Genomic DNA, 15,670 nt, shown 5'->3' on the forward strand with positions numbered 1-15,670 from the left:
CGGCAGGGCACCCAGACTTCAGGTTCCCACATAACCTCTCTGAGTCCCCATTTTTCTCATTGGTAAAATCAGGACAATAATTCTGGTTCTATAATGTTTTGAGACCCAAATGAAATAATATATGTGGAAGAATTTTTTAAACCATAAGGTATTATAAAATGTTCAGAATTATAAGAGTTTCTATCACTATATTTTTCAGGTGGCATTGCCTTAAAACTTAAAGTTCCTTAGCCCCTCTAACTTTTTTGTCAGAGAGTTAATCATCTATAAACAAGTACTTCTTTGACTTGGGGTAACTGCCATTTAAAATATGTCAGGCTTCCCTGGTGGCGCAGTGGTTGAGAGTCCACCTGCTGATGCAGGGGACACGGGTTCATGCCCCGGTCCGGGAAGATCCCACATGCCGCAGAGCGGCTGGGTCCGTGAGCCATGGCCGCTGAGCCTGCGCGTCCGGAGCCTGTGCTCCGCAACGGGAGAGGCCATAACAGTGAGAGGCCCGCGTACCGCAAAAATATATATATATAATAATAAAATATGTCAACCTTAGTTTTTCTTAAAGATGACCCATTTACAGATGATTCAGAGCTACAATCAGGAAAGGGGTTAGGAGAAGGAAAATATTAATTTACATTTGCTAGGGCTTTCGCCAAAGCCCCACTTCCATCCATTGTAAAAAGGAAGTTCTTATAAAATCTCATCTTCACATTGCCACCTCTGATCACAAGGACCCCAATTCCTTTGAATGTAAACTCCACGTTTTGTTTGGTGGAAATGGATCGTGATAAAAAAAGCGACGTCTCCTTCACACATCTTTCCACCGTATCTCTGTTAAATGGACCCTCTAGGGATATCATGACAAAATTAAGTGGAACAACTGGGATATCACCTAGAGGAGAAAAAGACAGTTGGGGTGAGGGGAAAGAAGTGGAAATTACAACAAGGACATATACACACTCACAAATAATTATCTGATTCTCAGTTAATACTCAAAAATAGAACTGTCCATGTGAAGCCTTTAGTTGTACCCTATTAATAGATATTAATCAATACAATTTTCCCTAAAAGTAGAATGTTTTTTGCTCAAAATAAGAACAAATAGCTTCCTAAGCAATACTCCAGACAAGATTTTTATTTTCTCTTGGAGACATATTTATAACTAACTGTTCCTCTTCATCAGAGGGTTTTCTGAAGTTTTCAGGACACGCTGCAGCAATATTTGCCTCTCTCCTCCAGTTATCATAACATTTTAAAATGATTATAAATATCTACAAACATTAAGTGTTTTGAAAAGATAGTTATCTCCACTAGAAGTCACCTTTCAAACAAAAGTGGGTCTTATCAGAGGGTATCAGTCTGAGTGACTTGCAGACAGCTTTTCCTCTCTAATGAGCCCATAAATGGCAGTGCAGGGGAATATGGTTATATCTAGCATGAAAGTAAGCACAGGGTCTATTCAACTAGAACAGATATAGGAGCTATGCACGGTCCACAAGTCAGAAAAGAGGGAAAATAGGAAAGATGATAAATTGAAAGAGAGACAGTAGACAAGGTCCACTGATAGAGGACCAGGACAGAGAGAAGATAGGGACATTGTAAACGTTCACTCGGCAAAACATTAATTTAGAGCCTTTCCAGTGTCTACTGCTGCTGGATGATGAGAATTACCAGCTCTGCAGTACACAAGTTTCCCTATATCAGCCCACAGCCTCCTGCTCAATTTAATGGTGATTTTATACCATCTCCCCCTAGATTCTCCCCTCCCATTTGCCCAACGCCTATCTGCAATCTGTCTTCCAGCCCATTTATATAAGGATGCTGTCATCTCACGACGGACAAGCCAGCAGAGACGCTGCAAATCTCATTCTCATGGCTTCTCTGTAACTTCTGGGGGCTATACCCTCGCTTTTCTCTTGTATCTATGGCACCACTCTTGGCTCTCCAATTTCCTCCTCCTTGGTCTCTTTTGCTGGCTTCCTTCTCCTTCTGCTTCTTATAAAATGGTGTTTGTTTTAAAACCATCTTAGGATTTTGTCTTTGTCGGTCTCCTCTTCTTACTTTATATTGTCTCCTAGGTAAATTTATCCTAATCCTGACCTCTAGTCTCCAGCCCTCTCCTGACCTCTGAAATTATCTATACCTAAACATCCTGACAGGAGGGCTTCCCTGGTGGCGCAGTGGTTGAGAGTCCGCCTGCCGATGCAGGGGACACGGGTTCCTGCCTCGGTCCAGGAAGATCCCATATGCCGCAGAGCGGCTGGGCCCGTGAGCCATGGCCGATGAGCCTGCGTGTTCGGAGCCTGTGCTCCGCAACGGGAGAGGCCACAACAGTGAGAGGCCCACATACCACCACAACAAACAAACAAACAAACAAAACATCCTGACAGGAATCTCAAATTCAACACGTCCAAAAGCAAACTTTATCTGCCACCACAGCCTGCCTTTCCCCTTCATTCCCTATGGCAGTTAATGGCATGAGTATCCATCTATTCTCTGAGAAATCTGAGTCATCCTAAATACCTTCCTTCCTCTTGCTACCCACCACTGTCCACTGGTAACCAAATCCCACCAGTTCTACATCTGAAATATCTCATGAGTAGATTCCCTCATCTTCCTCCTGATTGCCACTGCCTTCATTCAGGCTTTCACATATTTTACCAAACTACTTTACTTAAAAGAGCTACCTTCCTAAACTAAAAACTGGACCCGTACAGATAATCCCCTGCTCAAAAAATGTCGGGGCTTCCCTGCTGGCGCAGTGGTTGAGAGTCCGCCTGCCGATGCAGGGGACGCGGGTTCGTGCCCCGGTCCGGGAAGATCCCACATGCCACGGAGCGGCTGGGCCCATGAGCCATGGCCGCTGAGCCTGCGCGTCCAGAGCCTGTGCTCCGCAACGGGAGAGGCCACAACAGTGAGAGGTCCGCGTACAGCAAAAAAAAAAAATTAAAAAAAAAAATGTCAGTGGCTCCTAAGTGCCTAGAGGATGAATTCCATAGTCCTTATCAAACCATATAAGGCTCCTCACAATTTCACACTTACAAACCTCTTACTTCCCTCTACTTGCCTCCACAGTCAAATGCCCTGGCCACACAGAAGCACCTGTTATTCCCTTAACAGGCTTCACTCTTTCCCTTCTGCTTGAATTGTTCATACTGTTCCTGAAATGCCTTCCACTGTCAGCAAAATCTTATCATCCTTTAAGACCTCCTGGCATGTCATCCTCCTAAATCTCCCCAAGCAGAGTAAGGCATCCTCCCCTCTGGGCTCCCGTGGCATTGATCCAGTTTTGCTCAATGATCCAGTTCTGATCAATGTTGCTTTTACAGGACTTAATCATGTTGCATCATTTTCTTATATATTTATCTACCATGCTACATTCTGAGCTCTTCAAAGCAAGGACCATGTCTTAATAATCTTTAAGAATCACTGTACAATGTTTGATTAGTTACCTAATTAATGATGAAGAATTGTCACCCCAAAGCTAAACTGTTGGGAATTCCCTGGCGGTCCAGTGGTTAGGACTACGTGCTTTCACTGCCAAGGGCCCGGGTTCTATCCCTGGTCGGGGAACTAAGATCCCACAAGCCGTGCAGCATGGCCAAAAAAAAAAAGCTAAACTGTCTTTGTTCTTATGAATGAGTTCAATCATACATGTTTAATTCTGAAATTTCCCCCACCTCCTGAAAAAATTAATTATAAATCTAAAGTACTTTTTTGGACCACACTACAAAATCCAAGATGCAAAATAAGCCCTGTTCTAAGGCACAAATGTTTTTGCAAAAAATAATGGCTTTATTTTTACTTCATTTGGTAGGTTTTTGATGAATTAGGATATTATATTTCTTCTGTCATAAAATTCTAGGTTAAAAAATAGGCTGGAAAATCCGTCAAACTCACCATACAGAATATATGCATAATGAATTCTAAGTATAGTTTATTGGTGTTTGTTTGTTTTTCCAATATATCATTTTTTGGTGGAAAGTTACTCTGAAAATTAACCTTCAGGGTTGTTAACATAAAGGAAAGTTTCAGCCTTTTCACCTGTTGGCATTGGGGATAGACGATCTCTCTTCATCCATATATGAGTCTGATGCACAAGGGCATGATAAGGAAGATCAAAAGGAATACAACCAGAAATTAGGAAGGAAGCCCCCAAAGGCCTCTAAGTAACCAGGGCAGGTGTCACAAAGCCACACATTAAAGCTGGAATTCAAGCATCCTGTGGCAGGCATCATGTCTCCCACTATGTCTCTAGCACCTGGAACAAGGCCTGACACATAGCTGGCCCTCAGTAAATATTTGTGGAAGGAAGGAAGGAAGGAAGGAAGGAAGGAAGGAGGGAAGGGAGGGAGGGAGGAAGGAAGGAAGGAGGGAAGGGAAGGAGGGAAGGAGGGAGGGAACAAGGAAGGGAAGAAAGAAGGAAGATTTTAGGGTGTGAGAGGTATATACGGTATTAAGTCTTTACGGAATTATTAAGCTTCTAATAACTTTTAAATTTTAATAATTTAGATTATATACAATAGAAACACAGTAATCTTTTCCTAGCTGATATTAACTGTGATTCTTCCAACCTGTGACCCTAACTAACTTTCTCTTCTTTATAACCACTTTTAATTTCTTAGGATCTGAAATATGAATAAAAATCTGTATGACTTGGTGATGTCCCTTTTATATAAATCTGCCTTGATGTCACATCAGGTTTTAAGCTACTGAGGTTTAAAATGGCCCGCAGGAAGACTGTATATAATTTCCTACCTTGGCCGCTCGCTCTGCCAAATGTACCACGTGAAAAGAGAGCTCCTCAAATCAGAAACCAATAAAGCAGCAACTGGGCAAGCTTTGCCCTTTCATTTTTATCCCCGGGCTGGTCACCTTCTGGGAAAGTCTTAAAAATGAAATATATTTACCAGGAGTATATACTTTGTTTTGTTTGAGTCCATGGGTCTGTACTAACTTCTCCACCATGATAAATATGGGCCTCTGAATTAGAATAAACTTGTTGTTTCCCACCTCCAGTTTTTGTCTTGTGAAAGTGAAAGTTCCAAGTCCTGGAATCTGAACTCCCTGAGCAGACAAAGAAGGGGAAAAAAAACAACAAAGAGAATTCACTGTAAATGTAAAGAAAAATAATCCTTAGCATTGTTATCCCAAAAAACATGAAGAAAATTTTAAGGCGTGAGCCTTAAAATTCAATGATCTTTATGATTCCTTACAGCTTTAGTATTTTATGACTCTAAGTTTTCAAATAAGTATAAAATGTATCAATCCACGATGCGTTTCTGATCCTTCATCTCCATATCATTCAAAGGCTACGAGGACTAAGAAAACTTGTATGGATGCCATAGCTGCTTTTAATCTATATCTAAGATTACTCTTGTCCTAAATTGTGTGACATTTTAAATTTTAATTCCTTGCCATCAGAGGGGGATTCAAGGGGTCATGAGAATCTCTGCTTTCTCATTCTTTTAGGTTTTATGTCCCTCACTTAAAATCAGACAACACAAAACATCCAAGACACATGCTGCAGTGTGGTGATCTTGGCTAAGGGTAGAAGCAAACACTCCTGGCTCTCACACTGGGTCTCTGTCTCCCTGGAAATATCATACATCAAGGGTTACAAACTCAAATGCCTACAGGAGAAAAGAAAGAATGCAACAGAGTGAAGGTATCAAGCCAGAGAATGTGATGGCTAAGGAGTGCATGTCTCATCTAAAGGGGAAAGCCCCTTGTCAGCTCCAGCCAAGTGTCACATGTAGGGAAGGAAAACTGGTATCGTTAATCTGCTGATTTTTTGAGAAAATAAATACAAAACTTTGTATAAACTCTTCCAATTTTAAGTGCTCAGGACTAATTCAAATCATCAGACCAAATAAAATAGGTTTCAAGGATGAATTCAGCTCAAGAGCTGTCATATTGGGACCTCTGAGCAGGCTATAAAACTTTCACAACATTCCAGCTCCCTCCAAACTCCCCAAATCTCCGATCAGTTCTTTGGTATCCAAACTTAAGACTTGATGGGAGGAAATAGCCCAGCCCTGGGCAAAGTTTCTCACTTTTGGCAAGTTGAGTTCAGTTCCTGACTGCCTTCTTATATTTCAATTAAAATCCATCCCCTGCAAAGAGGCAAAACAAAAAGCATCATATCCTTCTATAGCCACGCCAGGAACTATCAGATCACAGATGAACAGAATTCACCTACTTCGTCTACATGCACCCGGGCTGACCAGCGATACACTTCCTATCACCAAGGGAGCAGAACTTTCAAATTCATTACCTAAGGGTGAAATCCATGTTTGTTAAATCTACTACCCACAAGTCCTAAGTGTGAGCATCATAAAATCCCCAAACTGGGGTTTCCCTGGTGGCGCAGTGGTTGAGAGTCTGCCTGCCGATGCAGGGGACACGGGTTCGTGCCCCGGTCTGGGAAGATCCCACATGCTGCGGAGCGGCTGGGCCCGTGAGCCATGGCCGCTGAGCCTGCGCGTCCGGAGCCTGTGCTCCGCAATGGGAGAGGCCACAACAGTGAGAGGCCCGCGTACCGCAAAAAAAAAAAAAAAAAAAAAAAAAAAAAAAAAAAAACCAAACTGCAAGTTAAACTGAGTGGCTCTAAAGTCTGCTATCCTTCTCCCAGCAAAACTACATGAGACAAAGGAGGAAAGGTTCTTTGACCTCCTACATTAAAATTAAAGTATAAATCCTACCTTGTGTAGGGATAGCTGCCGTTCCACAAATTCTGACACATTCCCCCAAATGGTAGAGACTTCTGAAATTCAAAGGAAACAAAAAATAATTTATGAGAGCACCCCTGTAATAGTATCTTAGTGCTAATAAATTAAAATATAGGGGGCTTCCCTGTTGGCGCAGTGGTTGAGAGTCCGCCTGCCGATGCAGGGGACACGGGTTCGTGCCCGGTCCGGGAAGATCCCACATGCAGCGGAGCGGCTGGGCCCGTGAGCCATGGCCGCTGAGCCTGCGCGTCCGGAGCCTGTGCTCCGCAACGGGAGAGGCCACAACAGTGAGAGGCCCGCGTACCGCAAAAAAATAAATAAATAAAATAAAAAATGTAAATGCAGAATACAATAACAGTAATTTCTAGTTAATTTAGAATTAACAGAAAATAAGGTCATTCTCCAAAGTTAATTTTCCTGGTAAGTAAAGCTACCCCTTTAAGTTCCCAAAATGTGAAGGAGGCGGAGGAAGAGGATGGGGGAAAGGGAGGAAGGGAGGAGGGGGAGGGGAAGAAGAAGAAATTTCTGAAGAAAATCTTCCTAGAATAAAGGGAAATCTGTCACTCCTTTCCCTTTATTCTATAAATAGAGTTAACCAAGTATAATATAGCCTTTTATTAATGACCCATTCAACAAACCTCTAAGGGTCTACTCTAGTATCTGATTAACATGAACATTCATTCTTGCACCATTCTATAACACAGGAAGACGGCCAGGGGCCACTAAGGCATGAAAGGCTGTTGTCTGTACACTAACTGTTTCTGTACTTCTATTTTGGCTAAATTCTTGACTCTGCTTTTCACTCTCATTTGTCACTGTTGGCCTCCAGCTGTTGCTTCTTTCTGCTACTAGTACTTTGCACTTTCTGCTTTTGAATGGTCAAAGGGAGGCCTTCTAGGCTTCTTTTCTTGTTCTGAGCTGTGTTCCCAAAAAACTGTGGTAGAAAAATAAGTAGTTGCCAATAACTCAAGTGTTAATGTATGATATGAAGGTATACTCTAGTTATAACTAATATTCATAAATATAGAAAACTATGTCTGTATTGACATTTCCATTCCAAACCTAGTCAGGAGTTTATTACAGATACGTTTCACTGATGAACTCTTGACAAATGAAAAGAGTGTTATGTTTTAATTCTCAAAGTAAAGGATCAAGAACAGTGGCATTTACCAGGTTGCCACCTCAGGTCATAGATGCAGTTGGGGACAAAAACCAATTCTTTCCCCATTTTAGAAACTGCTGGATTTATTGGTATAACTGTTTTCCCTAATGGTGCAAACCACTACCTACAGCAGAAAATTGCAGTCTTTTAATCCAGTATATCAGGGTTATAAATATTTTTAATATGCCAGAGAAAGAGCAGGTTAGGCAACAAGAAGTAGCAGTGACTCTTAATGAGCATCTAGGAACAAGTTGGGTGATGGAAACTTACTCAGTCACCAAGAAAACTAGGGCTGCATGCTACAGTGAGCCAAATGCCAAGATTCTGCCCTTCACTCCAAACTACGGATATACAGTTTACGATAATCAGGTATTTCTTCTATTCCATCCCATCCTACTGCATTTCCCACTGCTCCTCTCCCCCGCAGACAAAAGGATTCTACTGCTGGCTGCTAAGAACTAAGAAGGGATTTCAAACAGTCCCAACTGTTTTCTGAGTTCAAATTTTCATCATGACTAAAAATATTATTAATTCACTAATGATACAGAATCCCAATATCCAGACGTACATGGAGACTTTTCAAAGCAAAACTGTGAAGCCTTTCACCTAGACTCATGATATGAAGCTCAAATTTCAGGAAAACAATCTAACCAAAGGAAATGATTTAATTAGGGCCAGGAGAAACTAGATAGCTTGCAACCAAACCCTAGTGGAAAGACTTGACTGAGCTTAATTAGAAATTTGAAGACTGTCTTTCCTCATTTGAATGATACATTCAAGTCCCCTGTGTCCTTTTACTCTATAAAATCTAATAGGCAAAGTCATATAAGAGCAGAGTTATTATTCTAAACTGAAATCTGATAGTTTTCACTGAAGGAAAAGGAAAACATGTACAAGATTTCCTTTAGAAAGTTTTAGACTCCTGCAATTCAAATGGAATAGATTTGGAAATCTTACAGACTGTGATTTATAACTTTGATGTTTTCTATATCCCAAAGTGTCAGAAAAGGTATCATTAAATCTCAAAAGAAAAATAATTTTAATCCAGTCTAAAAAGCAAATTAAAGAATATGCTTTTTAGGAAAGCTGAGGTTATTATTTATTTTAATCAAATACTGAAATACCAAGAATCACAAGAAATAATCCCTGAACATACCTTCTATATTCAATTCAACCTTCATCTGACTCCAAATTCTAAACATTTTGTGCATTCAAAACCATATTTTTAAACACAATGCCAAGTGTATTCCAAGCAGGAATACTGTACCTTATATATAATCATTATAAAAAAAGGGCCAAGTGCCCATTTTGTAAATTATAGAATAATATATACTTGAAATAGATATTAATATGAAAAGACAAGCCCCCTGACTTTATAAAACATCTTCTAAAATTAAAATACTGATATACAAACACAGCAAATTATTACAGAGTGATTTGGACAAGGAAACGTATTCCCAGAGCACAGTACAGTGGAAACACCAGTGTGCGGTGTGTCTGAAGACCTACAGCCTTCCTGCCTTCATGGATTGCTGGCTATGTAGTCTTCAATAGTTTCAACCAGTTCACATCTGTAAAATGATGATGGTACCCTCTAAGTACTATAACTACCTAATATTAAACTTTGGTGAAACATATGAAAGCAGCAGGCCTTAACGCACACAATGATGAAAAATTAATTTGTGTGTTTTGCTGATACTGGGAGTTTATCTTCATCTCCTTTACAGTGGGTCATTTGTGAAAGTTAAGTAAATAGTCATTTGACTTTTGCTTCTGTCATTCAATCAATAAAGGTCTTACTGAAATCACCAATGGTCTCCTTGTCAATAAATTCAACGGACTTGTTTAATTGTTCACCTCTCTGACCACTCCCTCCTCCTTTAAGCCCCTGTCCTTTTGGCTTTTGTGAGACACTACTCTCTCCTGGGTTTTCTTCTTACCTCTCTAGGTATTTCTTCTCAGTCTCCTTTGCAAGCTTACCTTCCTCAACCCAGGAGATGTTAAATGTTGGAGTTTCTCAAGACACAACCCCAAGCCGCCTTCCCTTTTCACTCTATACTTTCTGCCTAAGCAGTCACATCTATGCCCAGGGCTTTAACGACCACCAATATGCAGATGACCCCAAATGTTTACTTAGAAGCCCAGACACCCTCTGGTCTTTTGAGGTTGCAGACCTGTGTACCCAAATGCCTTCTTGGATATCTCACAAAGACACTTTAACTTGGATTTTTCCTTCCCTTAAATGTTGTCCTTTTCCCAGGGTTTCAATCTCAACAAATGGTCCCATCATTTACTCAGTTACATAAGCTGGGGACTCAGAAGGCATCCTTGAAACTCCCCTTCTCTGTCACCTCTATATCCAGGCCATCACTATAATTTGTAGTTTTTCTCCAAATAGCCTTTCAGTCTGCCCACTTCTCTACATTTTTACTGTTACCAATTCAAACCAAGAGTGAATTCAGATGACTCATTCCCACTTAGGTTACTGTTATAGGCATTCTTTACCCTCCAATTCATTCTCCACATTGCCACCGGACCAGTCTTCTCAAAATGCAAATTTGACCATGTCATTCAGCTCCTCCTTTAGCTCCACTCAAAACACTTAACAGCTTTCCCTCAGGCTGAACATAAAAGCCAACATCCTTAACATGACTTATGAGGCCATGCCTAACCTGACCCCTCCATTTCCCTCCAGCCTCCTTTACGAACACATTCCCTAGTGCAGCTATAGCGCTACAGAGCATGTTGACCTTCTTTCAGCTCCTCAATCACACCATGCTCCCTCCCTCCAGAGCTTTTGCTCTTGCTATTCTCTCTGCCAAGAACACTCTCCCCTCCCCTCCACTCCCTATTCAACTGATCCATTTCACCTACTAAATTGTGAAACCTAGCAGGACGCTGTGGGGCCTTCCCAGCGACAAAGCCCCCACCCTCTGTGTCCCCTGCCTATTGCTTGTAGGAAAGCTTTAGCCTCCTAGGCCTTCCCTGAGTTCCAAAGAGCAAATTTAATCAGAGAAGTGAGAAAATGCAAAAACGAAGGAAAACAGTCAAGCAAGACAAAATAATAAGAGTTTAGCCATAGGGCTTCCCTGGTGGCGCAGTGGTTAAGAATCCGCCTGCCAATGCAGGGGGCATGGTTCGAGCCCTGGTCCAGGAAGATCCCACATGCCACGGAGCAACTAAATCCGTGTGCCACAACTACTGAGCCTGTGCTCTAGAGCCCACGAGCCACAACTACTGAAGCCCGCGTGCCTAGAGCCCGTGCTCCTCAACAAGAGAAGCCACAACAATGAGAAGTCCGCGCACTGCAATGAAGACCCAATGCAGTCAAAAATAAATAAATTAAAAAAAAAAAAGAGTTTAGCCACAAAGCAAAGTCAAGAACTTTCAGTTCCTCTTCAAGGGCTAAAGGCTAAATGTCAGGCTAAATGTCCTGAGCCATATCCTTGAGTTGTTTTGCAGATACTAAAAGCCCCACCAGGTGGAGGAAGTTAACTGCATGCAGACCACAAGCATGTAGATCCCAGACAGGTTGGAATTAGAAGGTTGGTGACTGATATTCCCAAAACATCACCCTGTTACCTCAACATCAATGAAGCATAGAATCATACACGAGCTGAGCATGCACCCTGCAACCCTCTCCCTCACACTGTCTTTAAAAACCCTTCCCTGAAAGCCAACGAGGAATTCGGTTCTTTTGAGCATGAGCTTCCCATTCTCCTTGCTTGGCCCTGCAATAAAGGCTATACTTTCCTTCACCACAACCTGGTGTCAGTAGATTGACTTTGCTGCACATTGGGCAAATAGACCCAAGTTGGTTTCATAACAATTCCAACTCATTCTTCACATCTCAGTTCAAATCTTCCCTTCTTCAGCAAATCTTGACACACACCTCCATCCTCACCCTCATTTAAAGTTCTCATTGTACCATGCACCTCCTTAGTAGCACTGACTAAATGTAAATTTATATTTATTTCTGTGACTACTTGGTTAATGTGTATCTTCCCCATTAGATTGTAAATTCCAAGGTTTTGCTCAACATCAGTCCTCTAGTGCCCAGCACATAGTAAGTTCTCAAAATACTTGAACTGAAGAAATTATATATAAATTTACAAATATGGAAAATATTTAAAAATCCATAAAGCCATTATTTTAAACACTTCTTTTAGAATTAACAGGAAAAATAGGAGTGATGAAGGGGAAAGAGAAAGAAGAGGCATGTACTCCTATTTATTTTGTCTCCTAAGATCGTTTGGTTAAAGCCTAGGCATCATCCCTAAGTTACAATGACTTAATAGCAATAATAGCTTGCATTTCTGGAGCACCTTTCTTCCCAAGGGCTCCTGTTGATTGCAGACAGATCTCAGTGTCACTTTAGGGTCACTTTTTTAAGAAACTATGTTTTTAACCAAGCCCAGTAAGTTTTCTATGAGAAGATGTCGGGTCTTCTTCCAAACACCCAGTTTTTTTTGTTTTTTTCTTTTATCTCACTTTCTTAACACAACCCCAAGATACCACTGGCAACAAAAGTAGCCTTGTCTTTGCATGAATTCTGAGAAGGAGCCCTTTGGGGTGGTTGTTTTAGCTAACGTTTATTGAGCACTTACTCTGTGCTAGTCCGTGAGCTAAGCCCTGTGTATACATTATCTTGTTTAATCAAAGACCCTCAGCTGGTGCTTCCCTGGTGGTGCAGTGGTTAAGAATCTGCCTGCCAATGCAGGGGACACCGGTTTGAGCCCTGGTCCCAGAAGATCCCACGTGCCACAGAGTAACTAAGCCCGTGCACCACAACTACTGAGCCTGTGCTCTAGAGCCTGCCAGCCACAACTACTGAAGCCTGTGCACCTAGAGCCTGTGCTCCGCAAGAAAAGAAGCCACTGCAATGAGAAGCCCGTGCACGGCAAGGAAGAGTAGCCCCACTCACCACAACTAAAGAAAGCCCGCTGTCAGCAACGAAGACCCAAGGCAGCCAAAAGTAAAATAAATAAATTTATAAAAACCCTCAGCTGGCCCCTTTCTCTCATTAAAGAAGTCAATAAAGAAAGTGTATTTGGACGTCCAGCGTGAGGCTGCCAAGGCCACACGGCCACTCAAGGCCTGCCAGAGACAAGGGATAGGGAAGAAGGTCTCCGCCTTGACCCCCAAGCAGGTAAAGGTTCATTCCCAGGGCCCCCTGCTCCATGTCGCTTACCCTCCTTGCTCAGCGAGGGCAGCGTGTGCATCATGTGCCTGCCTAGGTCCTGCAGGGAAGGGACGATGGTGTCCAAAATCTCCAGTCCCCAGTCGGCTGGGTCTTCAAAGTGTCTCTTTTCTTCCTTCTTTATATGGAGTTTACACAAACGTGATTTTCCCACTCTCCTGGGAAATTTGGATGTGTCTTAAAAATAAAAATGACCAAATCTTGATTTTACTTTCTTTCTTAAACTTTCTTTTCTCGCCGTCCCTCCCCCACTCTGGCTCTCCCGGAAAGGCTCCCACTACAGGAACTCAGAGAGCTGTCTGGCGCTTGAATCAGAAAGTGCAAATCCAAGCCCTCGGGACCACCAAGTGAGAGTGTATGCCGGAGCGGTGAGCTAGGTAGGGGGACCAAGGGAGGGCAGGCCAGTCAAGGGGAGGGAGGAACGTGTTGCTAGGACGCGACAACGGCTTGCTCCGTTGCCAGGGAGTCAGAGTAGGGCCTCGGCCCCGCCCCCTTAGGTGGATCGGGTCGGGTCCCAGGTGGCCCGGGTGATCCCGGGAAGAGATTGGGAAGTAACTTAATGTTTTTAAACTTTGTTTTTTCCTTACCCTCTTACCCTGAGCAGAGAAGAGACTTGGTCGCTTTTGTAATCACCTTGGACAAAATCTGGGAAAACCTTTTGCCCCAAGTGATGGACTTCTGAATCTCTGGGTCTGTTTGAGGGTTTGAGTGTGAGCTGGAATTTGTTTCTCGGGTTTGATTTTTCCTAGGCTCCCCTCATAGGAAATGGATGGCAGGAGGTTTGGGGAGGGAGTTGACTTTTTTTTTCATTACAGTCATTTTTTCCCCCTTCCTTTTACACTTAACCAATCTCATCCTGTAGAATTGTTTTCATACTCTCTCCTCTGCTGATAATGAAGTATCACAAAGCAAACACACCCATGTAAACCCCATCCAGATCAAGAAATAGAACTCCATCAGTACCACAGAGACGCACTTCATTCCCCCACCAGGCATTATTCCAACAAATACTATAAATTAGTTTTACCTGTGTTTGAACTTTTGGAATCATACAGTATGTATTCTTCTGTGTGTGGCTCTGTCACTAAACGTTGTGAGATTTCTCCGTGGTTTCTGCAGTAGCAATTTGTTCATTTTCAATGTTGCATGTTATTCCTTTGTGTGACTATGGCACTATTTATCCATTCCTCTGTTGAGGGGATGTGAGTTGTTTCCATTTGGAGCCATTAGGAATAATGTTGCTGCAGACATTCTTGAACACAATTTTTGATGCACATATGTACTCATTTCTGATATGTATATAACTAGGAGTAGATGACTGGGTTATGAGAAATGCAGATTTTAACAAATAATGCCACACGGATTTCTAAAGTGGTTGTCCCAATGGTGGGAGGGAAGAACTTCCGGCACGTAGTGTTGGCAGAGACCATAGATGCTCTGCAGCCTGCAATGCACAGGGCAGTCCTGCACAGTGAAAATTGTTCCACATTCTGCACCATTTTTCATATCTCATCAGACTTCCATGTAAGAAGGAAAAAAATAAAAAGGCTGCTTATGAGCCTAGAAAAAAATCCACTTTACATGTAAATACAAAGAAATTTTTGTTCAATTTCAATATCACTTAATTTCCTAAGAATTTAAAATCCAAGTAAATTGGGGGGAGACTACGCTCTTTTTCAGGATTTAAAAAGAATTCTTCACCAGTTAGGAAAATTATATCATCATCATCAGTTAGGCTGGTGGCAGCTGAGTAGCCAACACACCTGAACTAAGCTGCATTTGTAGCTGTTGCATTCAAAGTGATTCTTCCTATAGATAAAGCATGTGGTAACTTTGTTTGCCTTCCAGCATAGTCATGCCTGGACATATACGTGTTAAAATATGCATTATTTTACTATACAGTACTTACCTTTAATTTCTCTGATATACTAGAGTTATGACTTTATATTCATTTTAAATGGTATGCCGTATTATATGGTATATTATCCATAAACTTCATTTCAGGATAATAAGAAGGCATTTGTTATAAAAAAAGCGAACTTCCCTGGTGGCACGGTGGTTAAGAATCCGCCTGCCAATGCAAGGGACACGGGTACGAGCCTTGGTCCAGGAAGACCCCACATGCCTCGGAGCAACTAAGCCCGTGCGCCACAACTACTGAGCTGCGCTCTAGAGCCCATGAGCCACAAGTACTGAGCCGGCGCACCTAGAGCCCGTGCTCCATAATAAGAGAAGCCACAACAATGAGAAGCCAGGCCAACACAGCGAAGGGTAGCCCCAACTAGAGAAAGCCCGCACGCAGCAACGAAAACCCAATGCAGCCAAAAATAAATTAATTAAATAAATTAATTAAAAAAATTTTTTTAATTAATAAAAAGAATTGTTCTATCTCATAAAACTGAGAACCTCTGTGCTAGAAAATGGCAAGCTCTATAACTCAGCCTCTTTCTCTCTCTACCTAGTTTACTAAGAAGCTCAGAACTAAGTTCTGGGCCTTTCTTAAGCTAATTTCTTAGAAAAATAAGTTCCCCTCACCCTCCTTTTTACCGTCTGCCTTTTGTCCTTTAGTCTGCTGATGGTGTT

At 42.0% G+C, this 15,670-nt stretch overlaps 1 protein-coding gene across 1 annotated transcript; it reads right to left on the reverse strand.

The window, feature by feature from the left end:
• Positions 1–629: 629 nt before the first annotated feature.
• Positions 630–14,279, reverse strand: CCDC81 (coiled-coil domain containing 81; the record flags this gene model as incomplete). The annotated part of the gene is made up of 5 exons (XM_060138903.1): positions 14,115–14,279; positions 13,079–13,264; positions 6,699–6,760; positions 4,905–5,061; positions 630–886 (listed from the first exon to the last, which is right to left on the reverse strand). Coding segments are annotated over exons 2-5 (510 nt in total), but the record flags the coding sequence as incomplete, so codon positions are not given.
• Between the last annotated feature and the right edge of the window lie 1,391 nt (positions 14,280–15,670).

The sequence above is a fragment of the Lagenorhynchus albirostris genome, unplaced genomic scaffold (assembly GCF_949774975.1).
Source record: "Lagenorhynchus albirostris unplaced genomic scaffold, mLagAlb1.1 scaffold_452, whole genome shotgun sequence".
NCBI lineage: Eukaryota > Metazoa > Chordata > Mammalia > Artiodactyla > Delphinidae > Lagenorhynchus > Lagenorhynchus albirostris.